This window comes from Megalobrama amblycephala, linkage group LG22 (genome assembly GCF_018812025.1).
Source record: "Megalobrama amblycephala isolate DHTTF-2021 linkage group LG22, ASM1881202v1, whole genome shotgun sequence".
Taxonomy (NCBI): Eukaryota; Metazoa; Chordata; class Actinopteri; order Cypriniformes; family Xenocyprididae; genus Megalobrama; species Megalobrama amblycephala.
Window position 1 is genome coordinate 23,156,058 of NC_063065.1, and position 19,881 is coordinate 23,175,938.

Consider the following 19,881-nt stretch of genomic DNA (forward strand, 5'->3'; position numbering starts at 1 on the left):
TGTACTGGCATGCAGCATCAGCATCTTTATTTCTTCAGCACCAAACTTCCTCACAAGCTTAGCTCTCTTTCTTGTTCTAGCTCTATGCTCTTGGGTATTTGCCAATTGTATATTTGGTACTACGGCCATTTAGGGGACAATAATAATGACAACAATTAATAACAACAACTAATCACCACATCCCATTTCCTTTAGAAAATACTAGAAAAAACTGAAGTGCATAAAGCAACAGAGGAAATATAACACACAATTATCCATTTGACACTAAACAGAAATTTCAAAGCAATGCCTTTGTTTAGTACATTTCAAATGTAACTGGGCAGAGTAATTTACAAATTAAGTCGTTCAGGTTTCTTTATGATACGTGATGATCTTCTTAGTATAGGGGAGTCACAAATCAAAAGACCAACAACTTGCATGTATACCGTGAAGAGCAACAGACAAAGGAGGTTTCTGAACGTTTAATCAAAATTCAGAACAACTGTAACACAGGCGCACAAACCTAACTCATTTTTTGTCTGGGCTCCCTGTGTTAACCCTATAACTGCCAGTGCAAAACAAAACAGCAGTTTCACAATGATTCTAAAGAACATGTGCTCTACAATATGTTCACTACAATTCCAAACACTGAGGTTGATCTCACTATAAACTAAATATGTCTGTATGAGCACCAGATCATGTGACTATTAGAGAGATGATCTTACCTTAAATTCTTCAGTTTACACTGAGGTTTCTCCAGTACAGCAGAGAGAAGCTTCACTCCTGAGTCCCCTAGTTTATTCCCATTCAAATTCAGTTCTCTTAGGTGTGAGGGGTTTGATCTCAGAGCTGAAGCCAGAGCAGCACAGCCTTCATCTGTGACACCACAATTAATCAACCTATAGAGAACAATGACACATTTCCCAAAAGCATCATAAAAAGGTAGATTGTAGAAACAATTGTATGAATCATCCTAAAACTACAGTCTGTTTCGCAAAACCAGTTGTGTAAAGTATTTGAGTAAATGTAATTACTTACTGTACTTAAGTGTATTTTTTGTTACTTCGTAGTTTTACTGAGTATCAAAGATATTTGCAACTTTTACTCTCTGCTTGAAATTTTTGAATGAGTATATGTACTCTTTAATACAATACATTTGTAAGCAGTAATGCAATTATCTGCTACATTTTGCATGGCATCTAACTTTTTCTGCAGCTGTCTATACCCTTACCAGTCAGCACTTACACTTTACACTTTAGATTAGTGGATGCATAAAGCATTACAAATTACTTGTATACATATACAAATTATTTGAAACAGGTAAGACAGGCCTAGAAATGCTATATAACTATATTGCTATATTTTTTTGTTTTGTAAATGATTAGTTCATCATTAACTAATAATTTATAAGTGACTTATAATTGAACTATTATAAAGTGTTACCAATACTTTTTTTCAGGATTTATTGATGAATAAGTAACGGCTGATGAAAATTCAGTTCTGCATCACAGAAATAAATAATATTTTACAGTATATTAAAATACCATTATTTCAATGCAGGCTTGACATAACATTCATATCATGTCTATGACATTTTATGTATCATATTTGTTATGTTAGAGCCTATAAATTTATTTCAGTATTTATTCATATTTCAGTCAATGTCACTCATCTCAGTATAACAATATCATTTGGGAAAAGCCCAATCCTTGACTTGATCAAGTTGCTTCTCGAAATTAAACTGAAAGTCATGCTCTTCCTCTGAGGTAAATTCTTCCAGCATTATTCCTCACTGTGTCTCAGAATGATGAAGAATAAATTACATGAATCTGACTTAATTTTATGCATTTGTTCGAGTTGATACAGGCGTTGTATGGATCGCCTTTAGAATTTGCCTTTCAATTGTGTTTGTTTTCCGTGGGAGTGGCCGCATTAGTGGATAATAAGGTGACTGACATCTCTCTTTTCCAAACAGATTACATAAACAGGTATTTTATTTTGAGGAATTTTGTTTTCGATTTGACTTACATTATTTAAACCTGACATTTCGGTGTTTCTTTCAAAATATGTTTAATGTTTGTGTGACAAGTTTTCTCTAAGTTACAGTTAATTTTCTGACAAGTACCAGAATGGACTTCACTGAGAGAGAGACACCAGATCGTGCATCATGTTTGTTTTCTTTTTTTCTTTTCTTTTTTTTTTTTGCAAAATGCACAACATTTTGTTTTTATTGTGAGTGTACACAAATAAAATTATACACTTAACAGTTTTGTATAATGTATAACACTTATCCGTATGACCAAATTTGATGGAGTATTTTGAGTCTCTTTCTCTGTTATCAGGAAACAAGTAATGTAAGTGAAGGGTGTTAAGAGGTGTTTATTGCACTTTTGAGATGTTCAGATTTATTTTGATTTTAGAAAAACATGTAATTGCTCTCCTAACAAATCAAGTTTCTTGTTTTTCACTGGCATGTCTCTTAGGTGTTGAGTACTAGAGCATATTTGAGCCTACATTCATTATAAATAAAATACTTCATTACATTTAAAATCAAAGACAGTTACTCAAGTCATTTTGGAATTGGTGACTTGTGTCTGGATTGTAATGGAGTTATTTACAGTATTATCTGTTATCTGTATAATTTATTTGTACTTTTATGGTTTTCAGGTACTCTTTACACTTCATAACTTGTTGGTCTAACTTAATTCAATTATGACACCTATTTCCACACAGTTGAACTGATGTATTTGAACTTAAGCTAGGTTAATTGTACTGATGAGTAAAATTCATCCTAATTAAATGAGATCACACCAGTTTCATTTTACGTATTCTGTGAATGTTTTCTGAACATAATTCACTCTTGATGATCCAACCAGTGCTATTGCAATTCAGACTGGTGCCCTTGTGCAGAGTTGCTCAAGTTTTCTGCAAAACATTTGTAGCAAGTAATGATCAGGTAAAGAACTTCTCATCACTGGCTTTAGCACAGTTAAAGCTTGTTGAGAACAACATAGATTTATTTCATATAGCCACCCAGAGCCTAACCACAAGGTCTACACTTCAGCATAATGGTAACGTCATAAAAATCGGCATAACATAAACTCTTTTAAATGTCAAATATAACTGAACATCAAACTTTAAAAGGTATTTCCCTTTCCTAAAAAAAACAAAAAACAAAAACACATTAAACAGCACTTAATTTCAACATTTACTGTCCCGATCTATCCCTATGCAAAGCATGCTGGGAACTAGAAATCCACTGCCCAGTTTCAATCAATGCAACATAAATGATTTGTGTAGTCCTAACACAAATGGTTTAGGTTAACCTAACATTTTGCAAATTTAATTTCATTTAACATAATACAATTGAGTGCAAATGCCAATTAAGTAAAAAACTAAAGATTTGTGTTGGTTCAGCTCATTTTATTTAAATAAACTGAGCAAGCAGCTAGAATAATTTTTTTGAGTGAATGTTTACACTTTGATATTAAAAATATATATTTTATATTATATTTATTTACTTAAATATAATTGTTGGCTTATGAATTGTTGGCTTGTAAATCACAATATGCTTTGTTACTTTTGGTAAGAAACAAAGCCTTAAATTAATCACAAAATTCAAACAATAAATGTGGTTATGACACTTTAATGTGGCGTGACAGCACACTGTAGCACCTCAGTTCAAGCAGCAGAGCAGAGTGTGAGTGAACCGGTTATCTTTTCCTCTTTACTACTAGTTATAGCATGAAGGAAACATGAATGAATATGAGGATCACTCACAGCAGAGAACATATGAAGAGTTTCGTTGCAAAACGAGATAACTCCGTTTTTAACATTTTTGTCAAAACATGTTTATTATTATGTTATCATGTTATTATTTTGTTTTATGGTGCTACTTAGCTGTATTTTTTAAGTTATGAAGGTTTAAATCAAAACAAACCAACTGCAGTTGAATTGATATTAATTGGAATGCACAACCAAAAAACAAGATTTTTGAAAAATTAAAAAAACGGAGTTATCTCGTTTTGCAACGAAACTCTTCATATATTTAACTCAGCTAAAACATATTAGCTAAAACATAATACAGAAATGAATTTTAATCATGTCTCAGTTTGTAAAAATAAACAGAAACATTTACAGTAATGCTCTTATAATAGGAACCTAAATGGTGAGATGGGTGGTGGGTTTGAAAGTTGAAATGTGACACTTTTGTTAACACTAGAACCGCCATGGGATAAATTTTACCTATGGCTGTTTTTAAAAATGTACATAACAGGTTTTCAATAAAACATTTAAGTCTCCCTGTCATTGACTTTTACTAAAATTGTGTAATTTACAATGCATTGGTGTTAAAAATTGTTTTGATAAAACCAGATCAAAAAAGGGGGCATTTATACCTATAAGCGCTGCGCGGGTCAAATTTACCCGCTATATAATGCCTGTATTTTTGTACAGTCATTTTCGCGCCCCTTATGTTTACACAATTTTCATTGCTAGTCAATGCCTTTCATTCACTGAATTAGCGGTTATCAGTTTCATAAATAATGTCACAATGTGTAAAAGGCAGAGATTTATGGATGCCGAAGAGGTAATAGAAGCCCTAAATGCCATAACTGATGGAGAGTCTGATGGTGGTGACATCAGTGATGCGTCCTGGGTCGGCTCAGCATCTGACAGCTCATCTGACAGCAATCCAGAGCCTGGATGTAATTAATTAGGTGAAGCTGTGCGCTTGAATTTGTCATTGCATTATACATCCCATGCAGTGTGGTGAATTATTATTGTTCATTATTGTCTATAGGCTATTTTAGTAATTTAAATAACATGGGTTCCCATTCAGTCAGTCACGTTCGATGTTTCAGTCTGTCCGACGAATAGAAATCTTGCTAGAGAGGTCAATCTGCTTTGAGTGTAACTAAAACGAGCCAATGGCATGCAATCATGTGCAGCAACTGCTTGCCTCGCAGCACGGATATATAATGAGCAGCAGGTGCATTGCATCTTCAGCTTTTCGCTTCGGAGCCAAACGGTTCGAGTGTAACTAAAACGAGCCAATGGCATGCAATCATGTGCAGCAGCTGCTCGCCTTGCAGCACGGGTATATAATGAGCAGCAGGTGCATTGCATCTTCAGTTTTTCGCTTCGGAGCCGAATGGTATGTTCCTGTCTCTCTGCAAGCAAGTGTTTGAGAAAAACGAGTCAGCTCTTCAAACTTCTCTCTTCTTCAGTGAAGGCGTATAGCACAGCAGCGGGGTCAAAGCCCTCTTTTTTTCTCCCTTTCTCTTTGTTTTTGCCTTTTGAGCAAAAAGCTGTTCTTTCAGCTTAAAAGGCTGTTCTCACGGCCGGTAATGGTGCACTTTAGAGCGCTAAAAAGCCGTTTCACGGCCGGTAAGAGGAGCGCCTTCTAAGAGAGGAGAGCACACAACAGGCTGCACACAATCCCTGTCTGTGTTGCCGCGGCCATTCCCCTGCATGCTTCAGCACTTCCCTGAAAGAGCTTAGACGAGTAGAGCTTGCGTCTTTTCAAAGATAACATTCTACTTGTGTATTTCTGGATGCGGTCGTTACAAAGGCACCGAGGAATAGTCATGATCGCTGCATCATGTGTCTGGGCTTAAAGCACACTAAGGCAGCATTTGTGGATGAGTCATGTACCCATTGTGGGAAGATGACCATCTCATAGTTGCGATCGAGACTACACTTTCTTCAAAGGGGCGGAGTCCCAGTGCTGCTGCCTCATTCCAGTCCTTCTCAGAGGGATGCTTCGGGTAGCGGCACTGGTGATCTGAGGATTACAGTGAGCATGCTTCCTCCGGGGAACCAACCCCCTAGGAACCCTCTCTCCTCCTGCTCTCTGCAGCCAGTAGAGCTGCTGGGGGAGCGCAGTGGGCCATCTCAAAGGTGTGCACCATCCATATCCTTCGAAACTCCCCCCGATGACTGGATGTCAATAGCTGCATCGGAAGGTGAGCCAGATTTTTCTGGAGATGATGAGTCGGCACAGTTGCCTCCTTTGGAAATGGTAACTGTGCCCGATTTGGATATGGAGATGGTGTCTATGCTTTCCCGGGCCTCTCACAGATTCAGGCTCGTGTGGAATCCTCTACCATGTCCCGAGCCCTCGCGGTTGGATGACTGGTATCTCGGGGTGGCGCGTGCTGGTTCTCAGCCACCCACCCCAGTTTCTTTCTTCCCGGAGGTGCATGAAGGACTCACCAGTACATGGAAGGCACCTTTTACTGCCCAAAACCATTCCAGTGGGTCCTCCTCCCTCACCACCCTTGATGGTGGTGCGGCGAAGGGTTATATGCGCATCCCCTCTATGGAATCTCTACCTTCCCGGGCCTGTAAGCACTCGTCGGATCTTACCGGCAAGGCTTACCAGGCCTGTGGGGAAGCCACTTCTGCCCTACAAGCCATGGCATTGTTGAGCACAAGTGTGGTCACAATCCACAAGTTCTCCAGGAAGTTTGTGTTGCGATGGACCTTATGGTTAAGGTTATGGCGCGGTCAGTGGGTCGTGTGATGTCCACTATGGTGGTCCAAGAACGCCATCTCTGGCTGTGTCTGGCCGACATGAGGGATACCGACAAAATCAAGTTCCTTAATTCCCCTGTGACCCAGACCAGCCTCTTCGGCAACACAGTCGAGAACTTTGCCCAGCAGTTCTTGGCTGTAAGGAAGCAGTCTGAGGCCATCAATCACATCCTGCCATGGCGGTCAGCTGCTGCGTCCACCCATCCGCCGCCCACAGCACCTCAGCCTGCTTTGTGTCGAGGGTGCCCCCCTGCGGCTGCCCCCGCTCCCATGCCACAACAGCAGCCTCCATCCAAGTGGCACCATGGAGCCAGTCGCAAACAGGGTACCCAGCCCATCCAGGCCCCTGCCAAGAAGGGTGGTAAAGCCAAGAGCAAGAGGCCCTAGGACGGGCGACCCGGAGATGGATTGGACTGCTCTTCAGGAGATGGTGACCACACCACTCCTTCCCCCAGAGGAGGGCTGGTGTAAATCCTTTGTTTCATTTTGTTTCTGTTCCGCGGCTGGTTCAACAGCCAGTGGTACCCAAATTCTCAAAAAAAGAGCAGTTTCCTTCATCTCCAGGTCCGAAGAGGGCTCGGAGAGTAGTGGGAGGGCAAGAACCTCTCCTCTCATCCCCCTCTTCTATTGCCAGTGGGCAGCAGTGTGTGGATTGAGAAGGCAACCAAAGCCTCTCCTGCACCCTCTGTTCAACCGTGGAACCAGGTAGGTGTTGCACAACTCACTCTGACCCCGTTTCGGGCCACCTCGCAAAGAGAGCCTCCCGAGGCATGTCCCTGCATTCCACCTCGCTGCCCCACTGGTGGTATACCTACAGTCCCTTTGATCCCACTTGTATGGGTTTCTGCAAGTCTGGTTAGTGCTCCCCAGTCCATCTCGCTGGCTCATTCGGACCATCAGGCTCAGATATGTGATTCAGTTCGCCTGGCATCCCCCCAAGTTCAGGGGCGTCCACCTCACTTCAGTGAAGGCTGTCAATGCCCATGTTTTGCGTCTAGAAATCGTGGTCCTACTGGTGAAGGACGCAATAGAGCCATTCCACGATGATCATATAACACAAAACTGAAAATGCACGTCAAAATAACACATTGTCAATATTTTTTGAGAACCCCAAAATTTCACAAATCACATTTTCAGGGAGCCCATGACTTATTAAGTGGAGCCGAGCTCCCCCTAGCTCCCCCGTAGTTCGCACCCTGAATACTGTGAAACAATATGTTCTTTAGCCATATAAAAACAGGTGTAATGTGCACGGGAAAAATTTACCTGCATGGCGGTTTTAGGTATATAGCGTCTCCTGGCGGTTCTAGTGTTAAACCATTCATTTATCATTTTTAAGTTAAAAAAAAAAGTGTTCTCAGTGTTACTTACTCAGCTGATCTAGTAGCTGTAACCACAGGCAGCAGCTTCTGAAGAACTTCATCTGCTGTATTTTGTGCTTTCAGGGTGACAGATGCATCACTATTTGAAAATAAATAAAAAGTTAATTATTAATGTTAATAATGATGATAATAATAATTAGGGATGCACCGATACCAAGCTCATGTACTCGTAATCGTAACAATACCCCCGATACCAAAGACCAATACCTCACGTGACGTAACTGACAGAATTTTCTGTGCACAGAGACACCGACGGCAGTAGCAAAAACAATGTCAGCATCAGAGGTGTGGAAATACCACACATTGCAAACTGCATGCTTTCAAATCCCAATTCGTTATTGATTAGTGAAGGTGGGATAAGCGGATTCACACTGAATGACACAGACCAAAAGAGCTCTCTCTCGCACACGCGCTCTCTCTCTTTCTTGTGCGCGATCGGTTCTCCTCGCGCCTGAATGGTTACCCACACATAGTTGTCAAAATGTCCATCGTGTGTGGAATATCTCAAGTAAATACAGTCGGTTATGGCTTAAGTGGACGTAAACGTTTAGGTGAAAAAAAAAAGAGAGGGAGAGAGAGAAATTAATAAATGAGTACTAGAAAAAAAGTATCGGTACTCGTACTCAGTCCTTAAAAAATGGTATCAGTGCATCCCTAATAATAATAATAATAATAATAATAATAATTAGTGTTATAAGTAAATAATACATTGAATACCTCCATAAATACCCTCAAATGTTTTTCGTAAAAGCAATAAGGTACGAGAGGCTGTGCTGTATCGTGAATAAGTCACGGCTGAAAGGTGTTTTTAGGCACAACATGAAGCGGAGTAATGACACAGTTATGGCTGACTGTGTCAGCAACAGAAGTTTCCTTTCAGTCAGTCATGTTCGACGTATGTCAGTAGTGACCGACGAATTGGGATATCGCTAGAGAGCCCTATCAGCTTTGAGTAAACTAAAACAAGCCAATGGAATTGGCGTGCGATATTTGCATAATGCGCACCACCTCCGTCAGGTGTATATAAATAGGAAGCAGACGCAATCGCACTCTGTCTTTCGCTTCAGAGCCAACCTGTGCGTTCCTGCTATTAGACTGAGAGTGACTTCTCAAGCCTTTGAAGAGCTTTCGTTCTACAGTGCTGGCATTATGGCACCGTACAGCGAGGTCGCGAGCTTTCCCAGAGTGAGCTTTCCGAGCTGTTATACAGCTCTCAACTGCTGTTTTCACAGCATTATTTGCCCCGTTTGGTTTGCGATTTGGGCCGGTTCCTCTGTGTATGTGACTCAGGGAGTGAAAAGTGTACCTGCAGTCACATCGCGGCTGTTCCCTGTGTGCTTCGGCACAAAGAACAACAGCTTCTAAAAGAGCTTCACAGACAGACACTGCGTCTTTTTCAAGACGTCATTCTGTCTGTGCGTTTCTGGAGGTGGTTGTTTCCTATCCTCACTGATGGCCACAATCACTTTCTCTCATGTCTGCTTAGCGTGCTGAGACTGTGTTTGTGGGTGGTTCATACTCTCTTGTGAGAGTATGCCCACGTCGGAATGCTGTTCGTCTCGCCTTTCTCGTAAGGGCTTGAACGCTCAGCGTGCCGTGTGCCATCGAGCTGCCGGCTGACAGCGCGGATTGCCATGGCAACCAAGCGCGTTGTCCAGTGCTCTAGATGCACGGTCGAGACTCGAATACCATACCGGCGTGATGAATACGATCCTCAATTGGATGCGACCTCAACGCAGCCCTGAAGTATCAGCAGAGATCGAGTCGACTAGATCATCCACTGTGAAGGCCTCATCGACACGACACAGCTCAACAAACCATCCATACTGGCGTAATGAATACGATCCTCAACTGGATGGAACTGAAATAAATACTTTGAATGTTGCGATCCTATCAGATTTATGATAGCAACCTGATTCGTAACAAAGCACTGTTCGCCAGAGGAGAACTGGCCCCCCGACTAAGCCTGGTTTCTCCCAAGGTTTTTTTATTTTCTCCATTTTAACACCTATTTGCCACTTGTTTGCCACCTGATGTCACCTGTTGGAGTTTGGGTTCCTTGCCACTGTCGCCTTTGGCTTGCTTAGTTGGGGACACTTGACATTTGACTTGACATTTGATATTCAACAGTATTCTTGACATTTATTCAACAGTGCTTTGATCTGCCTGCATTGACACTATTCTTGAAGAGCTGCTGTGCAGCAAAAATGATGTACCAGTTATCAATATAAAGCTGCTTTGATACAATCTGCATTGTAAAAAGCGCTATATAAATAAAGGTGACTTGACTTGACTTGACTCGAGTGCCCTAATTGAGGTGGAGTCCCCTCACTTATTCCCTGATCTAGTTTATTTTTCTGAAACAGAAAAGTACTACTTTGGCGAATAAGCCTGGGTGACCAGAGGATCACAGTGGGGCAATACCCGCCGAGCCATTCTCAGTGGGCCCCCCACTCCTCTAGTGCATCACAAATGTTGTGACTGTGTTCGTGGGTGGTTCATGTTTAATAACAACATGGGCACGTTGGCGCCCAGTGTGCCGTGTGTCGTCCAGTTAGACGGCCACGTTCACTATCCCACATGGCTGGTAGCTTCTGGGTGGATTGCTGGTCCTTCTCATGGGGGACCTAGTGTCTAGTCATCACTCCAGCAGAGGATCAGATGTCGACTGCTACATTAGAGAGAGGGTTGTTGGGCTCTGGACATGAAGATGAGGCTGAGCGTTCCACGGTTGTGAGGTGCTCATGCTGAATCAGATTCAGACTTAACAACCGTGCTTCCCGGGCCCCTGGGGGCATCGTGTGACACGTGCTCACCTTGCCCCGCTCCCTGTCTTTAGCCCGGATGTGCAAGTCATAGCGCAGGCCCCTGGCCAGACAATGTCCACAATGGTGGTCCCCTAGCCAGTCTTGCAGAGGTGTGCCGTCGTCAAAGAATGCTTTCTCGATGCTCTCATCTCACAAGCTCGCCTAAAACCCAGTCCGCTCAGCGCAGCCAACCCAGTTGGCAAGTGAGAAATGGTCCTGGAGAAATGGCGACCTGGAGCTGAGGTAAACAGTTCTTCGGGGGGTGACGCTCGCATCGCTCCCTCCCCGGAGGAGGGCCGGGTGGAGAATTTTGGTCTGTTCCACCGCTGGCTCTCCGGAGTACCCACGAAGTAGAACTGTTATCTGATCCTCCAGGTCCCAAGAGGGTGTGGCTGGCAGTGTGCAAGGCCCCACCTCACCACTCTCAGCCCCCTCTCACTTCGCCAGCAGGGTCCTGTGTGATGGTTCAGGCCACACTCCATGTGCCGTCTCCCATTCACACTGCTACCTTGCAGAGTCTGACCACACTCTGGGCCGCAACCATGCTGTCTGAGTCGGGTCCCCGTACTCTGCTTGCGGCTGTCAGCGTGCGAGGCCCCGCCTTGCCACTCTCAGCCCCATTTCACTTCGCCAGCAGGTGCCAGTGTGATGGTGCAGGCCGCGCCCCGTGTGCCGTCTCCCATACGCACTGCTACCTCACAGAGTCTGATCACACTCCGGGCCATTTCCATGCCGTCCGAGTCGGGTCCCCGTACTCTGCCTCGCTGCCCCACCCCCGGTACATCTGTGGTGCCTTTGGTCCTGCTGGCTCATTCGTACTATCAGACTCGGCTATGCAATTCAGTTCGCCCGGCGTCCCCCGGTTTTCAGGGGTGTCCACTACACTAACGTGTCACTGGACAACGCACCTGTTCTCTGGGTGGAGATTGCTGTCCTCCTGGCGAAGGATGCAATTGAGCCGGTCGCTCCAGCTGATATGAAGTCGGGGTTTTACAGCCCCTACTTCATTGTACCCAAAAAGGGCGGTGGGCTACGGCCAATCCTGGATCTGCGCGTCTTGAACCAGTACCTTCACAGGCTGCCGTTCAAGATGCTCACGCAGAAGTGCATTCTCGAATGCGTCCGTCCCCAGGATTGGTTTGCAGCGATCGACCTGAAGGACGCGTACTTTTATGTCTCGATTTTGCCTCGTCACAGACCCTTCCTACGGTTTGCGTTGCCCTTCGGGCTGGCCCTGTCACCCCGCGTCTTTACGAAGATTGCGGAGGCGGCCTTTGTTCCCCTTAAGGAACAGGGCGTTCGCATCCTCAACTACCTCGACGACTGGTTGATCCTGGCCAGTTCGCGAGAGCAGTTGTGCGAACACAGGGACATGGTTCTAGCTCACCTCAGCCGGTTGGGTCTTCGGGTCGACTGGGACAAGAGCAAACTCGCCCCCGGGCAGAGGATCTCTTATCTCGGTCTCGAGCTAGACTCGGTCGCCCAGACTGCGCGCCTCACCGAGGAGCGCGTCCAGTCGGTGTTGAACTGCCTGAGTACACTCAAGCGCAGGACAGCGGCCCCACTGAAAGACTTTCAGAGGCTCCTGGGGCATATGGCATCTGCAGCCACGGTCATGCTGCTCAGATTGCTCCATATGAGGCCGCTTCAACACTGGCTCCGCGGCCGGGTCCCGAGATGGGCATGGCAGCGCAGTACGCTCCGTGGCCCCGTGACACCGAGCTACCATCGCACCCTCATCCGGTGGTCTGACCCCTCGTTCCTGCGGGCAGGAGTGCCCCTCGAACAGGTGTCCAGGCACTACGCAAATATATGTTTCCCCCAGTGAGCCTTCTCGCACAGCTCCTGTGCAAGGTCAGGAAGGACGAGGAGCAGGTCTTGTTAGTTGCTCCATACTGGCCCACTCGGACCTGGTTTTTGGACCTAATGCTCCTCACGACAGCCCCTCCCTGGCCGATTCCTCTGAGGAAGGACCTCCTGACTCAGAGATGGGGCACCCTATGGCACTGTGGAACCTCCACGTATGGTCCCTGGACAGGATGCGGAGGTTCTGAGTGATCTCCCGCAAGCAGTCGTAGACACCATCACTTCAGCTAGAGCTCCTTCCACGAGGAGCCTCTATGCGTTGAAGTGGAACCTGTTTGTTGAATGGTGCTCCTCTCACCGACAGGACCCCCGATCATGCTCGGTCAGATCTGTGCTTTCCTTCCTGCAAGAGGGCCTGGAGTGAAGGCTGTCTCCCTCCACCCTCAAAGTGTTGGTTGCCACTATCGCCACACATCACCATGCAGTTCATGGCAAGTCCTTGGGGAAGCACGGTCTGATCGTCAGGTTCCTGAGGGAGGCGAGGGGACTAAATCTGCTTCGCCCTTCCTCCATACCCTCTTGGGATCTCTCCCTGGTTCTTACATCTCTCAGGGGTCATCCCTTCGAACCTTTGCAATCAGTCGAGTTAAAAGCACTGTCTCTTAAGACCGTCCTCCTGGTTGCATTGGCTTCGCTTAAGAGGGTAGGGGATCTGCACGCATTTTCGGTCGACGAATCGTGCCTAGAATTATAATATGGATATGTGCCCAAGGTTCCTACCACTCCCTTCAGTGATCATGTAGTGAACCTGCAAGCGCTGCCTTCGGAGTAGGCAGACCCAGCCCTAGCTTTGCTCTGTCCCGTCCGCGCTCTGCGTGTGTACGTAGACAGAATGCGAAACATCAGGACCTCAGATCAGCTCTTCGTCTGTTACGGAGGCCAGCAGAAGGGAAAGGCTATCTCCAAGCAGAGGATGGCCCACTGGATAGTGGATGCCATCGCCTTGGTGTACGAATCCCAGGGCATGCCTTGCCCGCTTCTGGTTGAGAGCCCACTCCACCAGAGGAGTGGCCTCTTTCTGGGCGCTGGCTCATGGCGCCTTGCTGACAGATCTGTAGAGCTGAGGGCTGGGCGACACCTAACATGTTCGCTAGATTCCATAGCCTATGCGTAGAGCCGGTATCTTCCCGTGTACTCGCTTCCACTAGCCAGTAGACGCGTTGAACCAGCTCTAAGTGTCGGCTTGCAATGCCACTCCTGCCCCCCTGGGCCGGATACGTGCATCCTTTTACTCCAGTCGCATTCCCCGCTTGGTGAACCCTGTCGAGTTCCTCCACCTCCCCCTTCGGCTCGGACATTGCAGAGTGTCTGATGCCAGACCAACATCCGTCACTGACGTTGTCTGTTGGCTGAGTTCCATATATTGCGATCCCTCTACATGAGAGGTCCCATATTTGTAATTGTCCACGGTCAAACTCCCTACAGTGAGTCCGTGTCTTTCCCTTAGCAGAGCTAGCTCTGCTGTCACCTGTCAGATGAGTCTCCCCCTACCCAGGTGGAGCCATCCCAGGGACTCCATATGAGTACTGCCCCCCGGGCCAGTCCATATGTGTATTCTCCATGTAAATTCCTCCCCATAGGGTAGGTTGAGGCCTCTGCAGCGTCCCCTACGGGTTCGCTTTCCCAGTGTAGTCTAGTTTACTTAGTGGGTATTTTGGTAACAGCAGTAGACTCTCTCGGCTTAAAGCTCGCCCCCTTCACCGTCCCAATTGGTGCGACGGGTGGCTAGAGCTTGCGCTGGGCACTGGAAGGGGTTTTGTAACTGTGGCACTTTATTTGGGATCCCAATTCGTCGGTCACTACTGACGTACGTCGAATGTGACCGACTGAAAGGGAACGTCTCGGTTACGTATGTAACCCTCGTTCCCTGAAGGAGGAAACAGAGATGTACGTCAGTACAGAGTACGATAGCATCTGCTTCCTATTTATATACACCTGACAGAGGCAGTGCGCATTATGCAAATATCGCACGGCAATTCCATTGGCTTGTTTTAGTTCACTCGAAGCTGATAGGGCTCTCTAGCGATATCCCAATTCGTCAGTCACTACTGACGAACGTCTCCGTTCCCTCCTTCAGGGAACGAGGGTTACATACGTAACCGAGACATTACATTATTATGCCATTAGATGGCGGCAAAGACTGTCTGTCTTTATGAAAGTGTTAGTCAGTAACGAAGACTTTTACATTGAAAATAATTAATTGTTGTGAACACGGAACAAGACATAACTGACAAATGCTTTGACTATCACTGTCAGTCACTGGGAAAAACCCCTTAAGTGTTAAAAGGGCAAGATAATACATCTGACAAATAAACTGATTTTTTATTATGAACATAGGACTGATGATCATTCTCTTTCTCACAATACTCTTCTAGTTTTACATAATACAGTAAATGCTTAAATGAACAATATCAACTGAGAACAAACAATTTACGTTGCTGTCATGATCACAGAAGAGAGTACCCATAACAGTCACCAGAGGGCACTCCAATCCGGACTATTCATTCATACCAGAACTCCATTTCCCATACACCCTGCACCTGCCACTGAGCATACAGTCACTCACATACACACACGGACTGCTTCACTACATTTCCCACAATCCCTGTCTCTGGACTCTGTACATCCACAGACCAGCTGGTCCTCATCATTCAATCACTGACACACACCCACGCACTTTCGCACTACACTTCCCACAAGCCCCGTGATTGGACTCTGATTACCTCACAGGTGTAGCTCATCAGATTTGTGTATTTAAGCTGTCTGTTCCCTCATGTCAATCGCGAAGTCTTGCCTTACCCTGTGTTTGCATTTCTGAGAGTTTATCCCTGTCTGTCTTCCTGTTAACGTCTTGGTCTGTTTATCGTGGTTGAATCTTTGCCTGTTACCTGTTGGATTATTGCTTTGTTTATGGACTGTGACACCCTGCCTGTTGCCCTGACATCTTACTGCCTGCTTCACGACAAAGATTCTGCCTGCTCTCTGACACTGTGTTTGTTCCTATTGACCACTGCCTGTACGACCACGCTCACTTTTAATAAAACGTTGCATTTGGATCCCCTGCCTGAGTCCCGAATCGTTACAGTTGCAAAGAGTGGTTGTTAAGGGTGTTGTGTAGTGATACACAGAACCATTGGGCGAAGCGGTCATAGCCATGTTTTATCGTGAATAAAACACAGCTATTGACCAATCAGAATCAAGGACAGGAACTAACCGTTTTATAAAATTAAATAAAAACAGCTTTAACAAGTTTAATATCTGGAGTTAAGTGATTAATTTACACCAAAACAAAAGATAACATGTATGACTTTGAAAACATAATTTTGTCTTGCATTTCATAATGAACTCAGATAAGCTCGGTGCCAACTCATTTTCCATCAGTTCTTTTTTATCAACTGGAATGTGTGCAAAGGATTGTGGGTGAATAATGTGGCAAATTATTTAGCACTGCCTTTTATGCTTAACCTAAACAAGAAAAAAATATTAATTTAAAATATGAAATAAATGTCATAAAAACCATTAAATCTAACTTTCTCATGCATGTCAACACATTGTTACAACACTAATTTTGTGTTTTAAAACAAATTATAAGTAAACTGTTTGTGTTTATTAAATTATTGGTTCAATTATTATTATTTTTTTTATTTCTTTATTTTTTTCAGATTAAACCTTTTAATTCCAAGCTAAAGGTATTTCTAAAGGTTCTATCTGCATTTAACCCATTCCAAAATTCCCTATTTACAAATTTGAGAGGAGTCTGATATTTAATACTTAGAATACATTTAGGGTCCCTGTCATTTTCATGTTTGAAAGAAACTTGTTCCCCATAGTTTTTGCTATATGGAACGCAAAACCTTTGGAGCTTAATATCTCAAAACTGCTCAGAATGCAGCTAGAACCTTATAATTCCAAGGGGACAATGTGTATACTACATGCCAATATATTCATATGAGAATATACGTTAATGGACACTATATTAACCCTACTTTATTGCTTATATTTTTGGTTATTATATGCAATCTATTGTTAACTCTGACTCTCAAAGTACAAACTGTATTACCCAATGTTGGTTTGTGCCATTGCACTTTTTATGTAAAATGAGCCCCAGTGTTTGTTTATTTGTTTTGTTTTTGTACATTATGTGTTGTTACAGATATGTGATGTACATTGCTGTGTATGTGTTCAAGAAAATGCAATATAAAATAGTATTTAAAGGACATGAAGGATACATTTGGTACATCCTTCAAAATTAGCTGAATTAAGGATGCGAAACAAAGGCTGCCTTCAAAGGACATTTCAAATTGAGATGCGCTTGATGATGTGGCAGCTGATATATGCAGCCTTACTAAGACACAACCTCCATTTGTGAAGCACCCACAAATTAAGTACAATATCCCAGAAATCGATCTTTGCCCACTGATTTAAACACGCTCAACAGACATGTCTGTGATTGGCTACAATGCTCAATGCTGAAAAAACTTAATATGAACTATTAAACTCTGTGTGACATCTGCATGATTACAGATTCCTCAGCTTCTTGTTTGTCTGTGTTCATAATATTTTAGACAGTAATGTACTCAGTGTTACTTACTTATAAATTCCACCTCCAATTAAGCTGTTCAGGTTAAATTGATGCATTGCCTCCTCTGAGGTCAACAACACAAACACTAAAGCTGACCACTGAGATGAGGAGAGTTTCACATTTCGTAATCCTCTAAAGCTCATATGTAGTTGAGCTTCGTTCACTAGTGAAAGATCACCCAGTTCATTTAGACAGTGAAACAGATTGATGTATTTATCTGGAGAGGGATTCTCATTGATCTTTTCTTTAATGTAGTGAACTGTTTTCTTGTTGTTGTGAGAGCTGTTTCCTGTCTGTGTCATTAGCTCTTGTAAGAGACTCTGATTAGACTCCACTGACAGACCCAGAAGGAAACGAAGGAAAAGGTCCAGTTGCCCATTTTTACTGTCTATAGCCTCATCCACTGCTCTCTGATGGAGATCAGATAGTGAAACTTTGTCTCCATTAGTTGGTTTGGTAATCTGGTCAAATACATTGATGTTATTGTTTATAAAGGAGAGATGCACATATAAAGCTGCTAGATGTTCCTGGATGCTCAGATGAACAAAGCAAAAGACTTTTCCCTGATACAAGCCCAACTCCTCTCTGAGGATCTGAGTGCACAATCCTGAGTACACTGATTCTTCTGTCACATCAATGCCACACTCTCTCAGGTCTTCCTCATAGAAGATCAGGTTGCCTTTCACAAGTTGTTGGAAGGCCAGTTTCCCCAGTTTGATAATCATGGCTACATCTTTTACTTTCTTCTCATAGTCCGTCTCATGTTTAATAATGGTCTGAAGGATCAGGAAATGTGTGTACATTTGAGTGAGAGTCTTAGGAATCTCTCCACTCTCTGCTTCACTCAATATCTTCTCTAGAACAGTGGCTGAGATCCAGCAGAATACTGGGATGTGACACATAATAAAGTGGCTCCTTGATGACTTCAGGTGTGAGATGATCCTTTCGACCAGACTCTGATCACTGATTCTCTTCCTGAAGTATTCCTCCTTCTGTTTGTCACTGAAGCCTCGTACCTCTGTCACTCGATGGACACACTCAGAGGGGATGAGATCAGCTGCTGCAGGTCTGGAGGTGATCCAGATGAGAGCAGAGGGAAGCAGATTCCCCGCAATGAGGTTTGTCAGCAGCACATCCACTGAGGCTGATTCAGTCACATCACACAGCCTCACATCGCTCTGAAAATCCAGAGATAGATGATACTCATCCAGGCCATCAAAGATGAACAACACTTTATATTTTTCACTGGATACTTTAATTTCTTTTATTTCAGGGAAAAAGACATGAAGAAGATCTGAAAGACTGAGTGTTTTGTCCTTCATCAAGTTGAGCTCTCTGAAAGGAAGTGGAAATATGAGCTGGACGTCCTGATTCTCTTTTCCTTCAGCCCAGTCCAGGATGAACTTCTGCACAGAGACTGTTTTCCCAATGCCAGCGACTCCCTTTGTCAGCACAGTTCTGATGTGTTTGTCTTGTCCAGGTAAAGGTCTAAAGATGTGACTGCATTTGATCGGGTGTGTCCTCTGTTTCTGCTCTCCTGGACTGTGTCTCAATCTGTCTCACCTCATGTTCATTACTGATCTCTCCACTTTCACTCTCTGTGATGTAGAGCTCTGTATAGATCTCATTCAGGAGAGTTGATTTTCCCTCATACAAACACCCAAACTTCTTTCTCAGATTTGATCTCAATGTGTTGAGGACTTGAGCAAGTTTAGAGTCATCGCTGTAAGATTAAAATACCAGATTAAACATTATTCATACAATTTAGAGAAGTAAATAGCAATAAATGAGAAAATTTAGATTTGCAAAATATTTAAATTATTAATCATGTGTTTGAGTGATGTGTGATGTGCATTGCAGCACCTATAATTAAACAGCAACAACAAAAGTCCTGCATTTTATCTGAAACCAGGATTTATGCTTTCATTAAAGTCTTGTGGTCAAATCACAGGTGAGTACATAGTTTTGTTTTTAACTGGTCTGGATAGAAGATTTAACCTTAAATCAGAATGAAGAGGATTAAGAATCAGGCACACTGTAATTGTGTCATTAACTGAGTAGCAGAGTGTAGCAGTGTGAAGTTTACCCTTGGTTGTTCATTGGGTGATGTCATGTAAAAACAGTGAACCTATCAGGACCGGAGTGTTATGGTATAAAATGAGAGAGCTTTAGTTACCTGGGATGTGTTGTCATCTATACCGCCCCATCTATACGGTATTTCGCCATTTATGAATGGAATGATGTTTGGTGTGCCATCCCTGCTTCATGCTACTATGCGTAGGCTGCCCCCAGTTTCAAGTTTGTACGTCTGTTTTAGGGAGGATTCTTTAGGGAATGTTTATTCACCAAGTTTTTATGTGTAGTTTATCGATGAACAACTAGCTGCATGTTATGATCAGCGACCATGCATAGTACTGCGCTGTGGACATCTCCTGGTCTGGACAAGAGTCAGTTGCTTGTTTTTTTTTTTGTTTTTTTGTTTTTTTATTATTAGTAATTCTGCTGTTTTGTTTGGCAGGTTGATTTACATGCCCAAGGGTTTCATTGCTGTATTATGCGACGGAATGCACGTCTAGTGATGTAACGCACTCCTGTCTGAGTTTCAATCCGGTCAACTTTTTTTTTGTTTGTGTGCGTGCATGTGTGTGTAACTACAGGCCCAGATTATTGCTCACTGTGGAGTGAGTGCACATGCGTCAAGCAAGGCCATTCGTTGACCGCTTTGTGC

At 43.8% G+C, this 19,881-nt stretch overlaps 1 protein-coding gene across 1 annotated transcript in view; it reads right to left on the bottom strand.

Moving 5' to 3' along the window:
* LOC125258304 overlaps positions 1–18,621 on the bottom strand; it is a 725,453-nt gene extending 706,832 nt beyond the window's left edge. Inside the window, 3 exon segments of the mRNA XM_048175205.1 lie at positions 705–878; positions 7,888–7,977; positions 17,163–18,621. Coding sequence (XP_048031162.1) covers positions 705–878; positions 7,888–7,977; positions 17,163–18,475 — 1,577 coding nt within the window. The 5' untranslated portion in view covers positions 18,476–18,621.
* Between the last annotated feature and the right edge of the window lie 1,260 nt (positions 18,622–19,881).